The sequence below is a fragment of the Mytilus trossulus genome, chromosome 8 (assembly GCF_036588685.1).
Source record: "Mytilus trossulus isolate FHL-02 chromosome 8, PNRI_Mtr1.1.1.hap1, whole genome shotgun sequence".
In the NCBI taxonomy this organism is placed as follows: Eukaryota; Metazoa; Mollusca; class Bivalvia; order Mytilida; family Mytilidae; genus Mytilus; species Mytilus trossulus.
This window is the reverse complement of record NC_086380.1, coordinates 11034845-11054846: the sequence shown is the minus strand read 5'-3', so window position 1 is coordinate 11054846 and position 20002 is coordinate 11034845. Positions and strand designations below refer to the sequence as shown.

Genomic DNA, 20002 nt, shown 5'->3' with positions numbered 1-20002 from the left:
GCCATAAGTGTCAACTAAATTAATGGTGTGGGATATTTTTATTTCAACCACATAATCCCAAAAGTAAAAAAGCCAATACCAATTATCTTTGAACTTGTTTCACTTTGTATGAAACAGTGTTATAAAAAAGTATATGCAATTATCAGTGTCTTCTGTGCTACAGGTAAAAGAGTTGTGATATTTGAACTGAGACCAAAATGTATTCCATGTTATATGTAAACAATGAGATATTGTAAATAATTTGGTGTGAAAAGGTGGTACTTGAATCCTTATGGAGCAGATTAGATCACACACAGTTTTTGATAGTGTTTGTGTTGTTCATTCTTCAAGTTTATGTGTATATTGTGTAATTTGTCTTTTTGTTGTTTTCCTTTTTTTGCCATGACATTGTCAGTCTGATTTTGACTTATCAATTTGAATGTTGCTTTTGTATCTTTCGCCTCACTGAGACATAATATATAACCTGTTAAGAGGAAGTGTTAATTATTATGTGATACATGAGGCAAAGTCTTTTAAACTATTACTCTACGTTACATAATACTTCACAATGGATTTCAAGTCATCAGAAATATATGGAACATGTATTTATTTAATGAGAAACACATGTGGAGTTCGATAACGTTTGAACAAAAAACCTGATGTTATAGAAACAATAGTAATCTATTCCCTTAGAGCTACCAAACTCTTAGATAATTTTTTTCCACACCTTTTAACTTCATAGAACTTGTACAATACTGATGCCACTCTTTCTGTGCTGTATAAGATAATAACTAACCATATAAGATGTTTTTAATAAATATATATTTGTATAAAATCCATGTAGTAAAACATGAGACAGGAATGTAAAAAAAAGCAATAAATAACATGTACAAAACATTATCATTTACTATCAAGAATTTAAGGACGGAATATATTACTTAAAATAATTAAGATATATAATATTAATTTAGAAATTAAAGCATGTATATTATGGACAACTGAATATAATATATAGAATAGAGAAGGCAGAGATGAGTTAATTAAAATTAGTCACTTAAAATGGTTTTGGGATAGTTCAAATATTCTGTTTTTCAATTTTTAGATTGATAAAAATAATCACAATATTTTTTTCATTTACAATATGCAGTTTTTATTTTCATGCCAAAGAACATATTCAGATTTGCTTAGTATTTCAAGTCCATGAAAATAGTTAAACATGGGTGTACTTGTCAGAAACAACATAAACAATAATACTGTGTAAAAATGTGAAAATAAATACTTCAAAGCATACCAAAAACACAAAATCTTAATTTTAATTGTTAAAAATTATGTGTTTTGCCTAAATGTTAAAATGCTTGTTTTATGATCAAAACTATTAGTAATTCTCCTTATGAAGTGCACTATTTTCTACTGTTAAACATAATAAGAGATTCCCTACTGTAGAGGAATTCAAACACCCTGCTTTGACTTCTTCAAATACATAAATTTATTATATTTATTTGGAAATATATGTCTTAATGTGTTAGCAATTTCAAAAGTCTCTTTTTTATAGATATACAGTGAGTAAATAACTCTCAAATTTTCAGGACATAAATGAAATGGCAAGAATAACGATAGGTAATCAAACAAAATGTTTTTCTTCACCAAACCACGGTAAAATTTTAACTTGATTGATCATTACAATTTATAATGTGTTAAAATTTAGTCCACTACCTCTGTGGAAAGACAAAATCCTAAAGACCAAAAGGAATTTATCATCAAAATTAAATACTTCAAATTTTGTATCAAATAGTGAAAGAAAATGTCATTTTGTAGATATGAATGAAAAGAAATATTGAATATATGTCAATAAGAGAGAAAAAAAATTCAAAATTAAAATAAATGGTTTAAGGGAGATCACTCCTCTTTTTCAAAATAAACTATTTTTTTAAAGACTTTCATAATGATAGAACATGTATATAAATAACAGAAGTTGAAAAGTAGAAAAAAAGAAAGCTATGCCTCCTTGTTTTTACACATAATCAATTTAATATTTTTGGGAAAAATGATTCTCTCTAGATTTTACATACATTTAACATTGGCACCTTTTTCTTTCAAAAATCATGAAATAATAATAAGTTTATTTTAAAAATTTCAAAAAAGGCTTTTGAAACTATATGTCATAAAATCATTCAAACCAAAGAAGAGGTTATTTTGGAAATCATTTTATTGGCCCTTCATGGATAAAGCTAAAGGATTTCAAGTATCTGACATAAATGGTCAAAACAAAAGCAGCAATTATTCTAAATGCACAGATTTTAAAGTAATAAACTAAACTATATCTTTTTCTAAATTTAGATCAACTAGCATCCTAAAATAAATAAGTTTTTTAATCAACAACAATTTTCCACTTGCATTTATCTTTATTTCAGTTGTATCATCTTTATTTATCTATATGTAAAGGTTACCGGTATATGAATATGGAGTTATTTTCCTTTACAGACACAACTTCTCACATAAGACCATTTTCAATAAAAACAATTAAAATCTATCGATATAATATTTCTTAGAATCGAATATTATTTGCACAGGTTGGCTTTCACCGAGCACAACATGATAACTGCATAACTGTTAAAATATAATCTACAACATAATTAAACAACTAAACATTACTCTAAACATTAAAAAAATCTCCAACTCTAGATCTGTTTAATACAATGAAGATATTGCACAAAAGCCTCCAATTCAAAGGCAGAACAATACAGTCAATTAAAGAGGAACAGAACATTTTCCACTACTATAAATATGTATAAGATCAAGTTAACCAACACCTTACTTTGAAAACAAGTTTAAAAGGGGGAAATAATACTTTGTGACCATGAAATTTTTTTTTAGAAAAAAACAATATCTTCCTTAAAAAAAAAAATTATATCTAATACATTGTTTAGTATAGTTAAGTTTGAGCATAATTATTTCAGAACATATAAGCTACTCGCATTATTTTTCTATCTGCAGAAGATAACAATTAAGGCACAATGATACACATTAATCATTACATTATAGAATCATTCCTTTACAACCAAAAAAAACACACTCAAAACATTTGGTGCAAACAAAGTGTTTTTCTGGATATACCTTTCTTAGAAAAGTTCAAACCAAAAAATTGCAAATGTTTATTTAAGGGGGCTCGCGGGTCTAAATCAATTTTTTTATTTAATATAAGATATCGCTATATTTTTCTATGAATGAACTTTATCTTATACCTAATAGAAAAATGAAATAAAAAAATGGGGTCACCGTTCATTTACGCTCATAATCTGCCTTCGAAAGAAACATACATTTTTGTTAATGTTCGTTTTTTCTGTTGAGCTAATAGACGAAATACCGGTAATATCGAAATAAAAAAAGAACTAAATTACAGAAATCGCTAAAATTTTACAATTATTTAGTTTATGTACAGCTTTTTCGAAAACAACAATAAAAAATATAGGTCACCAATGAGTTAAAAAAGATATTTCAATTTTAATGCCAAAAAATGGCATTTTTGCACCAAAGGGAGATAATTTGGAGCTTTTTCAATGATTTCTACATTTTAAAAGTCACCTGGGGCCAACGGGTATTGACTTTATAGAATGATTTTTGTACCATATGATAAAGTAACAACTTCTTAAGGTAATTTATCAAATTTGTAATGAAAAATAAATGTTTGATTTTTTTCTAAAAATTCTATCCCCGCAAGCCTCCTTAAAGCAGATAGTAGAAGCTCTCTTAAAATGGACATAAAGTCAGCCCTCGATGTTGAAAAACTCTTATAAGCCAAGCCAAAGTCCCACAAGAAAACCTGTGAAATCAAAGTCCCCTTGAAGAAAAATAATCATTAATTTACCCTGATGTGTCAATATTTAAAGTAAAAGCAATTTTGAAGCAAAAAAAGACAATTTAAGTCAAAAACATCATATGTTTTTTTTTATTGTACTTCAAAATTAAGTTTCCTTATTAGCACTTGGTCAATTGATTTGTTTGTATACAATAAGATTAGCATGTTACAATGATTGTATGTTGACATCTGTAATGTTTGACCATGGAGAAAATGATATTAGTCGAACATTCCCTGTTTATATATCTGGTAAAAGTGGGGGAGATTAAAAATAAATATACAGCTATTACTGAAAATATCCAAGTACTTCTATAAGCATAAGACACTGATAAAATACTGTTTATAATATGATTTTTAAGCAATATAACTTACCTATTTATCTAAATCATAATGATCAATATTCTGATTTACAAAGGAACATATGTAATTGTACTTTATCGAAAAGAATCTATTTGTTTCATGTCAAAATAAATCATTTTTTTAATTAAGGGGTAAATAACATGTGAAATTTTGATGATATTTTGATAGTTCATACTTTCTTCATTGGTTACACATTTCCTATGGTTTGATTATATGCCTTCAATTAAGACGTCTGACCAATCTTAAAACCAAGAGTGGTTACCTTGGTTGTAAAATAAGATGGAAAAGACTTTTTATCAAATCATCACTAACAAAGTTATGTATAGCATTAAACTTGAAAAAAAATTCAATTCAAATGGCTTTTATCAAATAGTGGCAGAATTTTTGAAAATTTTAATTTTTTTGTGAAAATACAATTTTTGAAAGACTGACTTATACAAATGTATTAACCTTGTTAGAAAAATTATCAAAGCAATATCCAGTAAAGAGACATTTCTAAACATAAACTAATTTTAAGACCAAAATATGTACTTTGTACCATTATAAACAAGAAGTTATAACCCATAACATACATATTTTAAAATGGTGTTTTTGGTCAAACCAAAGCAGATAACAGTGCATTCAAAACAACATAACAAATTGAGCATGAGACAGTTTTGCAATAAGTAACTGCAAAATGCTATAAAAGTACAAAATGTATAATATTTTGATATCTAAGGTCTATTATCTTTAACTGTTGATGTTGTTCTGTATAACTGCATCTGGTAATGGTGGCAGCCTAAGAAAAAAATATGCTGATTATCTAAAAATCTGTATAATAACAAATTCAACAAACATGTCAACAAATTATAACATGAGCCATGCAAACATTGTATGATATTTTATAAACCTGCTTCTGATGGGTCAAATTCAATGTTTAGTAAGTCATTGATTGGACTATGAAAATATGGCAAATGATGCCTGATATATGCCAGTGAGAAACTCAGCAATTATTGCATGCATTTATTATTTTTATATTTGAAGAAAAGACAAAATGTAAAATTCATTATTTCAATTTCAGGAAGAATTGCCTTCAAATATAATTATGTATTTATATAGTTTTGTACCTAGTATTAATGTCATATTTTCATATTTCGCTGTAATTTAATGTACTCAGACAGCATAAGGCATGCCCTGTACTGTATCCTTGTAAAGTAGGTTTAAAGTTCCATGTATAAGGAGTGCAAAATTAATAGATTTCTGTAGGAAAATTGGCACTCCTAGTCAATTAAGATGGAGTCAAGAGCACCTGTCCAATTGAGGATTCTAACTCACAAATTCAGTATTGTCTGGCTAGTGGTGAAGAAAACAAATCTATTGTAAACCTTTAACTTACCCTTTCAATGTGAACTTTTTCTCCCCAAACACCCGTAACATAAAGCAGGCAGTCTCATTTGATATGTATGTGGAAGGTATAATGACATAGTGGCCAGGCTCTAGTTGAAACCTCTGACTTACTTCTCTATAGTTTATATATACACCAGACCTTCCACAGTCATGGTGATATCGGAAATGTCTTGTATCAAGTCTTCTGTTAGGATTGTCTGTCTACAATGGTAAATAATACATAAATTATCCTAATGTATTTGAAATATATATTTATAAACAGATTGTTACAAAAAAAACCTTTTAATGAAATTTAAAATTTTTCCAAAGAATAAAGAAATTCCTAATTTTTCATGAGAGCACTTATTTTCATTGATTTCAAGTGTAAAGACTAAAAGCTTTCAGTGTTCAACAAAATATTTTTTTTTCTTTGGGCTTGTATGCTTTATTTAATAACCACAAAATCAAGTACATGTATCTACATAAATAAAGCTTTCCCTCAATCAAAGAAAATTGTAAACCGGAAAAAAAATTAATCAACAGTTTTCATTTTTATGTTATGATGCTAAACATGAGTTTAACTTTCACAGAAATGACTCATTAACGCAGTCTATATATCATACTGCTAATACCTTATATAAGACAAAGCTAATCTGTAGACTCTTGAATTTAACATTTCTTTTTTAGGGATGATGGCATATAGCGCTTACAATGCTTTGATTTATATCATAGTTTCAATACCTTATTTTAGGTGTAATACCACCAAATCATGGTACGCCACATCCGGTTGCATACGAAAGTAGGCCTAAAAAAATATTCCCTTGAATTTGACAGTTGTAGAAAATCAACCCTGCATTTCAATGCACTTAAATTTTTCTGAGTCGTAAATATGTATGTTGGATGTCTGAATGCATCATTCTTTTTTTATTTGATCGTCTTATAAAATATTCTGGAACGTTAAGGTTACATAGTTACCAAAGCAAGTAACCAGTAAATACAAGTGTAAAAATTGGGTTGTTTACTTCCGGTGATGATTATTTTCTTATATGCAATGAAATGTAGTGTGAAATTTTCACTGTATCACTGGAAAGGATTAAACTTTACACATGCAAAGTATTTCTTTGGTTGAAATAAAGGTAAATACTGTTCAATTTTTTTAAAAGTGTCAATTTAACAAAGACTAATAGGGAAAAATCAATGGTGGTATTACACCTATTTAGGGAAACCATATGTGCACTTGTGACCTTTTTGTACTTTCATTTTTAAAAGTTATAAATAAACCAGTTCATATATTGTAAACATGGACAATTCGGAATGGATTTAGACACAGAAAGCACGTTTGAGGTAAAATTGCCTTGAAATGGGGGTTTACGGGTGTTTTCTAAGTCAAATGGGTGGACAGACAAAGCTGTATTTAGTTTACTGTGTTAAATTTTAAATTACCCTTACAGTTTTGTTTATGCAACATGTGATTTTTTTATTTCAGTGTTAACCATGTTCTGAAGAGCATTCTGTTGAAAAATCTTATATGTGAATTGGTCTGCAGATGACACTTCAGCATTAAAGTAAGTATCAACTATCATCATGTTTTCTGTTGTTTTTTTTGGCCGCAAAAGTTTACAATTTGCCATTGTGCCGTCTACATTTTGCACAGACAATAAATCATATAAACACTTACTTGCCCTGGATTTATACACATCAGATACCAGTCTCACATACTTAAACTTTATAATTTTTACCAATTATTTTTTGTACCAGCATTCTAAGGGACATAACCCTTTTTAAAACATTTTATGGTATTTTTTTACTACTCTTTTTCCCCATTTTTTAATGTAAAATACAAGAAAGTTGACTCTTTGTATAAATCTATTAGAAATATACTGTTATGAGTAAATAAAAAGACCTTGATACCAGTAACAATAAATGATTGACTGAAAGGGAACCGTTATTTGTCACACTAGGCGAACAGACCAAAAACTCGAGTTACACATAAGGGCTTATAGAAACTTCCGTGTAGACTGTTAACATTTATAGAGACAGTTCTTTCAGCTAAAACACTTTAATTATTGATTTAACATTATATTTATTTAATTTTTGTGGGTAAATAATCACATTTGTTTTATTTTTTAGACAAAAGATATCAAGTTTTGATGAAAAAGGAAGGAAGGAGGAAAAATGGACCAAAACAGACCAAAACAGACCTTCAAATGAACTCTAAAAGGTGCAATAAAATTGTTTATCATCTAAAAGTTGTCTTTTGTATTCTATTTAATTGTTTGAATGCATAGATCATGAGTTTATGATCAGATAGTAGTCAACACTGCATTTTATAATGATACACTGAAATGAGGATTTTTCGAAGAAATTAGACTGAAATTGCCTTAGGATATGGCCTTACATTATAGTGATTTTCTCTGAAACTATAGCTCTGACTGAGACAAAACTTGACAGTTATGCTTGAAATAACTTGCAATTGGAGGGAAAAAAATAACATTAAGTTTATTTGATATTTAGGTGTTCTTTAGGTGTAATACCACCAAATCATGGTACGCCACATCCGGTTGCATACGAAAGTAGGCCTAAAAAAATATTCCCTTGAATTTGACAGTTGTAGAAAATCAACCCTGCATTTCAATGCACTTAAATTTTTCTGAGTCGTAAATATGTATGTTGGATGTCTGAATGCATCATTCTTTTTTTATTTGATCGTCTTATAAAATATTCTGGAACGTTAAGGTTACATAGTTACCAAAGCAAGTAACCAGTAAATACAAGTGTAAAAATTGGGTTGTTTACTTCCGGTGATGATTATTTTCTTATATGCAATGAAATGTAGTGTGAAATTTTCACTGTATCACTGGAAAGGATTAAACTTTACACATGCAAAGTATTTCTTTGGTTGAAATAAAGGTAAATACTGTTCAATTTTTTTAAAAGTGTCAATTTAACAAAGACTAATAGGGAAAAATCAATGGTGGTATTACACCTTATATAAGACAAAGCCAATCTGTAGACTCTTGACTTAAACATTTCTTTTTGAGGGACGATTGCCTACAGAACTTATAGTGCTTTGATTTATATCATAGTGTCAATACCTTATATAAGACAAAGCCAATCTGTAGACTCTTGACTTTAACATTTCTTTTTTAGGGACGATTGCCTATAGCACTTACAGTGCTTTGATTTATATCATAGTTTCAATACCTTATATAAGACAAAGCCAATCTGTAGACTCTTGACTTTAACATTTCTTTTTGAGGGACGATTGCCTATAGCACTTACAGTGCTTTGATTTATATCATAGTGTCAATACCTTATATAAAACAAAGCCAATCTGTAGACTCTTTGACTTTAACATTTCTTTTTTAGGGACGATTGCCTATAGCACTTACAGTGCTTTGATTTATATCATAGTGTCAATACCTTATATAAGACAAAGCCAATCTGTAGACTCTTGACTTTAACATTTCTTTTTTAGGGACGATTGCCTATAGCACTTACAGTGCTTTGATTTATATCATAGTGTCAATACCTTATATAAGACAAAGCCAATCTGTAAACTCTTGACTTTAACATTTCTTTTTTAGGGACGATTGCCTATAGCACTTACAGTGCTTTGATTTATATCATAGTGTCAATACCTTATATAAGACAAAGCCAATCTGTAGGCTCTTGACTTTAACATTTCTTTTTGAGCGACGATGTTCCTGCATTAAGGCTATGACTACACTACACATGCCCTCAGAATCAGGATCATCTTTTAGTGGATTGAAATTATCTGAAAATTATAAAATTTCTCAATTCAAATCTAAAAATTAAACTATTAAAATATCAAATTGAAGCACACAAAAATTTAATGAAACAACAATGTGTCCATAGAATATTTATGCCCCATCCACACTGTAATTTTTCTATGTTCAGTGAACCATGAAATTGGGGTAAAAACTATAATTTGGCATTAAAAGTAGAAATATCATATCATAAGGAACATGTGTACTAAGTTTCAAGTTGATTGGACTTCAACTTCATCAAAAACTAGCTCGACCAAAAACTTTAACTTGAAGCGAGACAGACAAAAGATGGACAGACAGACGAACAAACATACAAAAGAACAAACATACACAAAGACCAGAAACTTAATGCCCATAATTGGAGTATAAAAATAAACTGGTAATGATATTAAAACTTGTGGCATGCATTAATGATGTAAACATCCTTTAAACTGCCTTGAAGTCTTTTAAATAAGATAACCTGCACCTCTTTTGGTTGTTTTTTATATTTTTGAGAGAGGTTGTTGTTGTTTTAATCATTTTTTAGGGAAAAAAAACATTTGGTGTCTTATGTATATTTATGCTTTTGTTGTAGATGTAGTGTTGATTCTTGTCTTATCCATTATGGCTGAATCAGCTAGCAATTTTTTTTACCTGGTTCATGGAGTGTAAGAACAAATTGTGGATTAGAAGCAAAGTCGAAAAGGTTATTCCTTGAACCTCCGGCACTTTTACCAGCAATCCAGTCTCCCTTTACCACCTCTACATGACCTGCAATAGATATAGAATATAGTGACTAAAGCGTGAATAAAAAGACCCCTATATGTCTTGACTTGCTACTGAAATAATACCTTATCAAGAAAAGCATTTACTATGAGGATAAATTACTCCCACTGAATGCACTTGACCAAATAATTACTATCCCCTCAAAAATTCAATACTAAGTGTACTTTTCAAAATCTCTTGTAGATAGGGTATCTATTATCTGAAACTGTCTATATCCGTTGGTTTTCCTGTTTGAATGGTTTTACACTTGTAATTTTGTGCCAATTATAGCTTGTTGTTCGGTGTGAGCCAAGGCTTTGTGTTGAAGGCGGTACATTGACCTATTAATATTATTGTTTATTTTTATAAATTGTTATTTGGATGGAGAGTTGTCTCATCACACCACATCTTCCTATATCTATATAGCTAAAAGCATTCTTTTGTACGATAGAAATATTTGGTTGAAAAAATAATCTTTACCCTGAGCACTTTTACTAATGAAGGTAAATCCAGAAAAGCACTTCAGATGCATTTTTTTACTACTTCTTATCTACCAGTTACAATAATATATAGATTCATATTCTTTTATAGGAAAAATGGATGAATATTAATGACAAGTGTAATTTACCAGCAGATTCTACTTCCTCGTCATCTTCAAAATCTGGACCAGTGAGGCATATTGTAACTTCCTGGAACTGTTTACAGAAATCTCTGTAGGACATCCAGAACTCTCCATCGTCCTTTGATTGAAGGCCAATCTCTTGTTTAATGTCCTCATTTACTAAATTCCAATTAATATCACTATAATACACCAAAAATATATATTATAAATTAAAATAAAATATCCTTTCCTTTTTTACAAATAATTGAAATTTTAAGTGTATAGCAATCTCCTAAACACACCAGCTTTTTTCTAATATAGGCAATATGGCATGTTCAAAAGTCTTTAGTTTTATTTGTTGTGTTTTGTTTTTCCTTTTTTTTTCATTGTCAGTTTGTTTTTTTACTTATAAGTTTGAATATCCCAATAGTATCTTTCGCCTCTCTTGAACATAGTCATTCTTACCACACTGTGTTGCAAATAATTGCATACTTCTACATTCCACCTTCAGCATGGGTCTTATTTTTTGTAGGAGAGAAGTTCATACTTCTATATCCCTCATCCTCTCCTAAAAGCAGACGTGAGAAAGCAAGCCAGCTGTGTACCCTTTACATTATTTTTAAAATTTTAATTTGTTAATTTTCACTCAGATTAAACAAAAAATAGTTTTCTTTCAAATGAAAAAGTTTCGTACTTATCACTCCACGATCCCTTCCATTCGTTGTTATCTCCCCATGGATTACGTATTCTCACCATTTTCTCTTCCCCTCGTTGATGTTTGATCTAACAAAAAAGAAAATACAAAAAGCTGTTAATCTTTCACTTGCATGTATCTATAACATTATTACAAACTCATTCATTTAATTTGAGGAAAGTCTTATGACCATATTGATTATTTGATTCAAGCATTACTGTTGAGTCTTTTGTAGACAAAAAGTGTGTCTGACTGACTGACTTTTTGTTCCCTTGAGCTGCAATATCTCATCCAATTGTAGCTAAAGAAGTTCTGAGTACATTGTGACACTGTTTTTTTAAGTGTTATGTGGTCTAGATAGTTATATACAGACACAAAGAAAGGATTTTGTGCATGTAAACTTAATTTAACCACATCATATTCTAAGCCTGTACCAAATCACATAGTCTTGACCAAGTTTTGTTTATTGTTGTTTGTCTTTCTTTTAATACATAAAAAAATATGAAGATGTGGTATGATTGCCAATGAGACAACTCTGCACCAGAAACCAAATGAACTATAATGACGACTTACTTTCCTGACAGCTGTAATGGTGTAGGCATGCCCAGATACTAGACCATTAGGATCAGCTTTATTACTAAATCTCCAGTCTCCCTGAAATAGTTCAGTCATTTCTATAAATAAGATTTTTATAATAATGTGAATTCATTTATTTTAGTGGTTACCAATTTTCATGGATATGTGATTTCTTGCTTCTGTCAAAGTCTGAATACAACTTAATAGAAATTTGTATTTTGTTTAACATTAGGAAAATGCATTCAAACAGAAGCAAACAATGGACATGATGGATATCATACCAAATGTTAACTATCAAATTTTGCACTATATTGCTTTTGATTCATGCACGATATGTGGACTGAAACCATACTTGAATTTCTAAAAGAAATATCCTATTTGTTATCTTAAAATATATGATTGGACACTGGAAGGCAATGAAGAGAGATTAAGTTTTGCATTCGGTATAAAATTTATAAGCAAATTTTCTTTTAAAATAAACCAGCTTCCACTAAGGAAAACAGACAATTTATTGATGAAATGCCTATTCCAATATATATAATGATAATATATAATATATATACAGTTAACTGTTAAAAAACTGAAACATGTGTATAAATAAATAGCTATGTATGCATTTTAATTGTAATGTATATCTTAATCAAAGGACCATAGACAACTTCAACAATGACTCACCTTTCTTGAGCAGGTAATAAAAGCACCAGATGACCTTGCCCTCTCTATGATTCTATAAAGCTGAGGGTCTTTATTTTGTATAATGTGTCTCTCTGCCAAACCTCCTGTTAAATCCACCAGAGCATCCATTGTTTGTCCACCTTCTATGGCCTCATAAGATCCATGTAACCTGTAAAAGGATGATACAAGTTTACAGAATGAAACAATATAAGCCTGCTTTAATAATTCAAAATTTTAAAGTAAAACAAAAAATGACATCAACTTGTATGGTACTTATAAACAACAAAGTCAGGAAATATTCTAATTTTATTTTTTCCTCCCTTACAAAAATCATGGACCCAGTCAGTCAGGGGTACTACTTGTACAAGTGTATTTTATTTACTTGAAGAAGTGAAAAAAATATACACATATAAGTAAATAAACAATGTTTGAATAATCTCCCCTTAATTTTCTGAAAAATTTACTTGTACAAGTAAATATTTCTTACAATCCCACAAAAATCCTCAAGTTTTGAGATGTAAAATCATGCCTTCAATGATTTTTCCCATGTTTGCTCAATTTTTTTCATTATTAAAGTTCAATGTTTCATCTTGTTATAATCATCAAAGAAACTGATTGAGCAAAGATCTTGTATATTTGCGCAAGGCATTCAAAAATTGCTCCTTTGGGGCTTGTAAATGAGCAGTATTAAGAAGATAACAGACAAATGGGACTTTCATTGTCCATGAAATTACACTTGAATGATTAGTAAAGACATCTGCAAAGGGTACACAATTTAAAATTCTATTAGAGCAAAGAAATCTTCAGAATTCAAGAAAAGAAGAAACAATGATTTTTTTACCTAAACAATTAAAAAAAAATCTGAATGCCGAAGGGAAATAACTTAGTCATTTTTTTTTTACCTATACAAGTAAATAAAATTCACTTGTATAAGTATCCTACAAATTTACTTATATGAGTATATTTTTTTTTACTTCTTCAAGTAAATAAAATACACTTGTACAAGTAGTACTCCTGACTGCCAGTGATACTTTTGAAAACATTTTTTTATGTGAATGCTGATTATTATTATTTCCTGCCAATTCATTAATTATATTTTACAATGAAATCTTGATCCTTATTGAGGTTCTCTTCCTCCTACCTGCAAATAAATAGTGTTCATGAGCCTGTAATTCAGAGGTTGTAGTTTGTTGCATTATACTATATTTGTTTTTGGTTTATATTTTTGTTCATTGATTAGGCCATAAGTGTTCTCCCTTAAGTTGTCCTACAATTTCACATCATGGCTTTTTATAGCTAGATGTGCAATATGGGAGTTGAAGGATGTACGACCAACTAACAATGCTACAATTCATTTGGTCTCTGGTGGAAAGTTGTCTTATTAGCAACCATACCACATCTCCATAATTTTATACTGCAAGGTTTAGTAAGTTTTTTAGTCTGATGTATATATATATAAATAAGATGTGGTATGCCTGTATTCCAGCAAAACAATTTCCACTATATGTTATACCAATGTAAGATATAATCTTGCCTACATTTCTACTCACTTTGCATATGCCTTTTCTACGAAGGCTACCCAGAATTCACAAGGATCTGTACACTTGCCATAGATCAGTTTACCGTCTGCAGTGGGTAATAAATCATCTATATAGACATCTTCCCACTGTCCGAACCGCCAAAATCTAAAATTTAGGCTTCCCTTGTAACCCTCACCAGATAATGACTGGTCACTTGGCACAATCTAAAAATAGAACAATAATATTCTAATAGAGTGTCTTCCATTATTTCATAATCTTCAAATCTTGAATTGTATGCCCAACTCTTTAACAGAAAAATGTAATGTCAGCCATGTAGTTGAGAGGAGAACTGAAGAAGGTCAATGGCAGAAACATCTTGAAAAATTGTTTTATTGATACAATTAAATAAAGTTTTATTGGTATTTTGAAAACGAAGAAAACTTAAAGATAAAAAAGATAGAACATAAAAAAAAATTAAAAGCTTGAACAATTTGATTAATTTGTTATTGTTGTCATAAAAGTTGTTAAACAAATGAGGAGGTTCTGTAGAATAAAAACATAGTCTCAATCTTTCCATAAACAAAAAACAAATATTTTGTGTAATTTTTGGAAATATTAAAGTTGAAATTACTATAAATTACTTTTTTCATGAAACATTCTCTCTGAGACACAGCAGCACAAGCTGACAGGAACCAACAATCTCCCAGAATTCCCTGTTTTATATCATCCCTAGTAGCACCATCTGAAATAAGTTGTGGTGACTGCCATTCTTCAACAAGATCCTATATGAAAGTAAGATTTAAAAGTTATATATATTTAACACAGGAAATGTAAATAACTTTACAATCAAGATATAAATACTGGTGTAACACATGTACATTTACAAAAACCCAAGAATCAACAAAATGTTAAAATTAATATAATCAACACATGTATTGTAAATGTTGTAGCATATACTGTAAATTCAGAAATTATTGTGTGCATTTATTATTGCGATATTTCATTTAAGACTCAAATGTGATTTTAATTTTTACGATTTTGTGAAAAATCCTGTTTAATTCATATACAATATTTCACAATGCGAGTTTAAATTATTGCGTTCACAACTCTGTCCTATTTTTCGCAATAATAAAAACATCACATTAATTTCTGAATTTACAGTACTCAATTTACTTCTAGAACTATTATAGTTAAAGTTTGTAAGGGGTTTAGTGAAGCCCTGTGTCTCACTTACAAATACTTCTGTCAGTGTGAAGGTGTAATGTTGACTTTAAAATGAGTCCATTTATCAAAGAATTTTTAAGAAATTCACAAAAAAAAATTATAGATGACTTTGCTTGGTCCCAAAGATTAGCTTTTGTCAGATTTTTCATTTCAGATATATATATATCTAATCCCAGAAATAATCTCTTTGTCAGTAAAATACATAAAAATGAAAGAAAGAAAATCTTAATATTGCTCTGGAGTCAGTTTCACAAAAAAACTTACAACTAAGAAAGATCTTAAGTCATGAACAATTCAGTATACTTATGACAATTCTTAGTTGTAAGTTTTTTTGTGAAACCAACTCTTCAGGATACAGTGTTTTGGTAATAAAATAGCTTCTGTCGCTTTATCATAAAATTCCAAGTAGGTTTTACAAAATTTTGGATGTCTAAAAATATTTAACAACAAATTGAACCTAAATGTTGAATTGATGACACCATCACCAAACCATCAAAAGAGAAAAACGCACAACATACTAGTACATTTGTACAACGCTAATGATTGTTGTGAGTATCAGTATCAATATTTACCTTTGGTCTTTTCCATGTGATCATAGAGGAATCTTTATCACTAAAGAATAATGCTGCAGTGTCTGCTGGGAAGTCTGTGTCATTAAAAAGTTTCTCATCGTCAAGTGATCCAAGAATTTTCCTTATTTTCTCTTGAGTCTAAAATCAAAATAATCTAGACAAAATAATTTAAATAAATAATAAAGAAAGGTAATGTCAACACATTCACATTCTACAATGCCTGAACAATGAAGAAATTTAAGTGAAAACCTTTTGGTATGCATTAAAAAAAACATCTGAATTTATATAAGAAATAAAGGGGGAATATGTCCATGGGACACAGATGAAACCCCCACTGGCAGTACAATGTTAACAAGGAACTTAACTCAAGAGCTGTTAAAATAATGCTACCCAAATTTGTATTATCTGAGTTTTTGTGGCAATAAGCATCATGAGCACTGTGTACACAATGACATCTTTTACTGTAACACCTAATTAGGCATTCTCAGACATGGGGTTCGTGTTGTTTATTCTTTAGTTTTCTTTGTTGTGTCATGTGTGCTATTCTTTGTCTGTTTGTCTTTTTCATTTTTAGACATGGCGTTGTTAGTTTGTTTTTAGATTTATGAGTTTGATTGTCCCTTTGGTATCTTTCGTCCCTCTTTTGAAGACATATGTAAAAAGTAAAAACATAATAAGAGAAGGGAAACAAAAAATTCAGAGATTTTTCCATTTGTAAAGGGCATAACTCTAGATAGGTAAAAATTGCACCACCAAAATTCCAAGTTGACCTGTGTTTTGTGACAATGAGCATTTTGCATAAGTTTCATAAAATCTGGTTGAGGCAAACTTTAAAACATGCTAAAGTTATAGAATTGAAACCAGAAATTCAGCAACAAACAAAATTTAGATGGATTGGCTTGGGCCCAAACAACTTTGGAAGGATTAATTTGTGCAGAGGGATTTTGGATGGAATCAATGAATAGGAATCTGTTCAAGCCCACTCACATTGGCCCCCTTTCACTTTCTCACACTACATGTTCACACCAAAAGTTTGTTAGCACCATACACAGTCAATGACAGTAGGGCCCAATTTTTATTGGTTTTGTGGAACCAAGTTTTGGTAAGTGTAAATTACTATAACGATATATTTTTTTTATTGTTTCTTAATAAAAAAAAAGTCACATAATCATTCCTCAAATTTTATTCTAGAAAATAGAATTATTTGGTATTATATAACGTGAGGGTACCCATATTGAACCTATTTCGACAGATTTTTAACCTGCATGTAATTATACTTCATTCAAAAGTTTTCATTTTGTGTTTATTTTGTAGATGTATCATTATTTACTATACATGCTATATCATATGGTTTCACCAATTTTATGTTGAATCCATATGGAATCTTACAAAAATTGGTCTGAACTGACCTCTAAACCATCAATGATTCTGTAATGAGGAGAAACCAAATTGCATCCATGCTTAGTTTAATTTCATCAAATATTTTAAACAGTTGGATATAAGTCCATGCTTATTCTTCATCTTTTAAGAAATCCAAACTTGTAACACAACTGTAGTTGCTAATTTTTAAAAGATGACGTTTTGATGACGTCCCATGGAGGTGTTTCTGTACACTTCATTTTTTTCAGTAAACACTTCATCTGTAATTGATGAATACTGTGAACGTTTTGTGTATCTCTACATTTTTTAAATACATGAAATATGTGCATAATATCAAATCATAAAAATACAAATTATTTAGTCTCTACTATAGGAGATCTTGTAAGATTTCCGCTGCTATTTTTGCCAAATACATGCAGGTGAAATTTGGGTTCTCAGTGCAATTTGAGTTCCCTCAGGTTAAAAAATATCTACTATATAATAATGCAACTAAAATTTAAATAAAAATTGGGTGTGAACATGTAAGGTGTTAACAGACTTAAGGGGCAAAGATGTGAGATGCAAATGTGTAGGGTTCAAAAGTGTATTTGGCCTGAATGGACCTGATACCGAATCGACTGGGGGCCAGATCAACTTGAAAACATCACTTTTATCCTTTATAAATATTTGCCATATAGGACTTAATTGAACCACAATACAGGACTGGTGAACCTGTGCAGATAGAATCGGGTAGAAAGGCTGGATCAGCTTGTGGCAGTTACAACATGACACTTGAGGACTGTCATTTGTCTCATTTAGCGGACAACATTAATTTGCAAATGTTTACCGTGATACCAAGTCGTCCATCTCTGTACTCTTCTTCAGGAAATTCAATATATGGTGCCTCGTCTGATTTTTTAGTTAACAGTGAGGAGTCATTAGGCTCTATTCCCAGACTATTGATCCCAGTAGCTGCTCGTCTTACTGGAACGTGCCCATTTGCTCTTATGCTTATCTGTGGTGCAGAGAGGGACCTTTTAGGCTTTGTATGTTTACTTGGATTTGATCCCATATTATCGATTTCATTTCAACTTAGTTTTGAACTTGGATGATTAAAAACTATCATGGGATCATTTGCATCACATTGTTTACATCTGTGAAGTTGTTTCCACAATAATTAAAGGTTCCGGTTAACCGAAGTTTCAGTTGAATCGTTCCGTCATGGATTTATTTTAAGATATCACTATTACCATTTAAAAACAAAAATGTCAAAGCACCACAACGGATTCATAAAAATATCTAAATACATCAGACGTATATACTAAATTTAGTCCTGGTATCTATGATGAGTTTATTCACATGGAAATTCATATTGAATGTCCATAGTCGAAGTGAAGAGGGAGGCAGAGATTTTATAAGTTGTTACTACATAATTAAACTCAAGGTTATAAAATGTTTTAAAAACTATGTTATGTTTGTGAGCATACCTATGCCAACTTTTCAAAACTCCCATTATGTGAGGGTTTTGTGTGCAAAATGATTCTTACAATCCTACAAAACCTTTAAGGGGCCTTCAAATATTATGTTATGTTATGTTATGTTATGTTATGTTATGTTATGTTATGTTATGTTATGTTATGTTATGTTATGTTATGTTATGTTATGTTATGTTATGTTATGTTATGTTATGTTATGTTATGTTATGTTATGGTTTTTTTTGCTTCTCCATACTTATAACCAATACCCTATCTGAGGTATCTCCATACTTATAAACAATACTCTATCTGAGGTAAGATTGATTGTTTTAAAATGTGGACCATGTTGCTCATTTAAAATTTCCATTTGGGAGCCTCCCGATGGCGGAAATCACCCACAATTCGTGACAGTGGGCAGGTATGCAATCAGCAAAACTATGTATGCATTTTAACCGACATATCAGACAATTCAAAATTCATATAAATACAACACATAATTCATATGCAATTAATTTCAACGCACACAAATGAAGCACACAAAGCAGAATATAAGCATAAGCTAGGTATTAGTGCTAAAAGCATATAAGTGTAAACTAGGCATAAAAGCTCGCAAAAATGCATGGCATTAAATATTTAAAAAGAGGGAGGTATGATCTAGATGGTAAATAAATTTGCATAATATATTAACTAAAAGTCTGCACAAACTGTGCACTTACAGTCATTTCCATTCCATGACTTTAAAATATTTTTGAACTGAGTGAAATTAGCATTTTTTCTAAAATCATCAGGTAGATCATGCCATAAAACAGCAGCTGTCTATTTAAAAGAGTTCTTACCATAGATTGATGTTCGGACCCTAGGTATGTCTACAATATAAAAATATCTAAAATTATATTAACAATCTTTCAATACAACTAAATCATGTAAGCATGGTGGTGACTGACGATTTATATAAAATTTTAAAACGCTCAATAGCCATGTTGCGCATACGTCTTATTTTCAGTGATTGAACCTTTGCTCGTAAAAGTCTGCATATATAAACGAAGAGCCCTTTCCTGAATTTTTTTCAATATGGTGGTGTTACTTTTGTTGCAGAAATGCCATGCCAAAGGACCAAAATTAAAATTAGATAAAATAAATGTGGGGAAATGGTTAATTTATTCAATTTAGTAAGGTAAAAACATTCAGTTGTTGGGATGCTTTGCGACAAA

General features: G+C 30.1%; 1 protein-coding gene and 1 long non-coding RNA gene across 3 annotated transcripts; one reads left to right on the top strand and one right to left on the bottom strand.

The window, feature by feature from the left end:
* Window positions 1-3706: 3706 nt before the first annotated feature.
* Window positions 3707-18528, bottom strand: LOC134728277 (calpain-A-like). Its single transcript, XM_063592826.1, has 12 exons — window positions 18164-18528; window positions 15958-16095; window positions 14803-14943; window positions 14192-14385; window positions 12642-12810; window positions 11964-12044; window positions 11391-11479; window positions 10724-10896; window positions 9985-10101; window positions 9202-9338; window positions 5571-5782; window positions 3707-4973 (listed from the first exon to the last, which is right to left on the bottom strand). Exons 1-12 carry the CDS (start codon window positions 18386-18388, stop codon window positions 4925-4927), a joined length of 1725 nt encoding a protein of 574 aa, XP_063448896.1. The 5' UTR covers window positions 18389-18528; the 3' UTR covers window positions 3707-4924.
* LOC134728278 (uncharacterized) lies at window positions 6437-7876 on the top strand. 2 transcript variants are annotated; one of them, XR_010108784.1, is made up of 3 exons: window positions 6437-6696; window positions 7047-7125; window positions 7691-7876. It is a non-coding gene; the product is annotated as an uncharacterized LOC134728278 (long non-coding RNA). The 2 variants fall into 2 exon arrangements; XR_010108785.1 differs by lacking the exon at window positions 6437-6696 and adding an exon at window positions 6852-6904.
* Window positions 18529-20002: the final 1474 nt, after the last annotated feature.

Excerpts from the sequence above, each read along its gene's own strand:
- LOC134728277 (XM_063592826.1), bottom strand. The coding sequence starts at position 18,388 with ATGGGATCAAATCCAAGTAAACATACAAAGCCTAAAAGGTCCCTCTCT. Across the intron at positions 10,897-11,390 it reads AAGGGATCGTGGAGTGATAA|TGATATTAATTGGAATTTAG; the intron begins GTACGAAACTTT and ends GGTGTATTATAG. Across the intron at positions 4,974-5,570 it reads AAAAAGTTCACATTGAAAGG|GCTGCCACCATTACCAGATG; the intron begins GTAAGTTAAAGG and ends TTTTTTTCTTAG.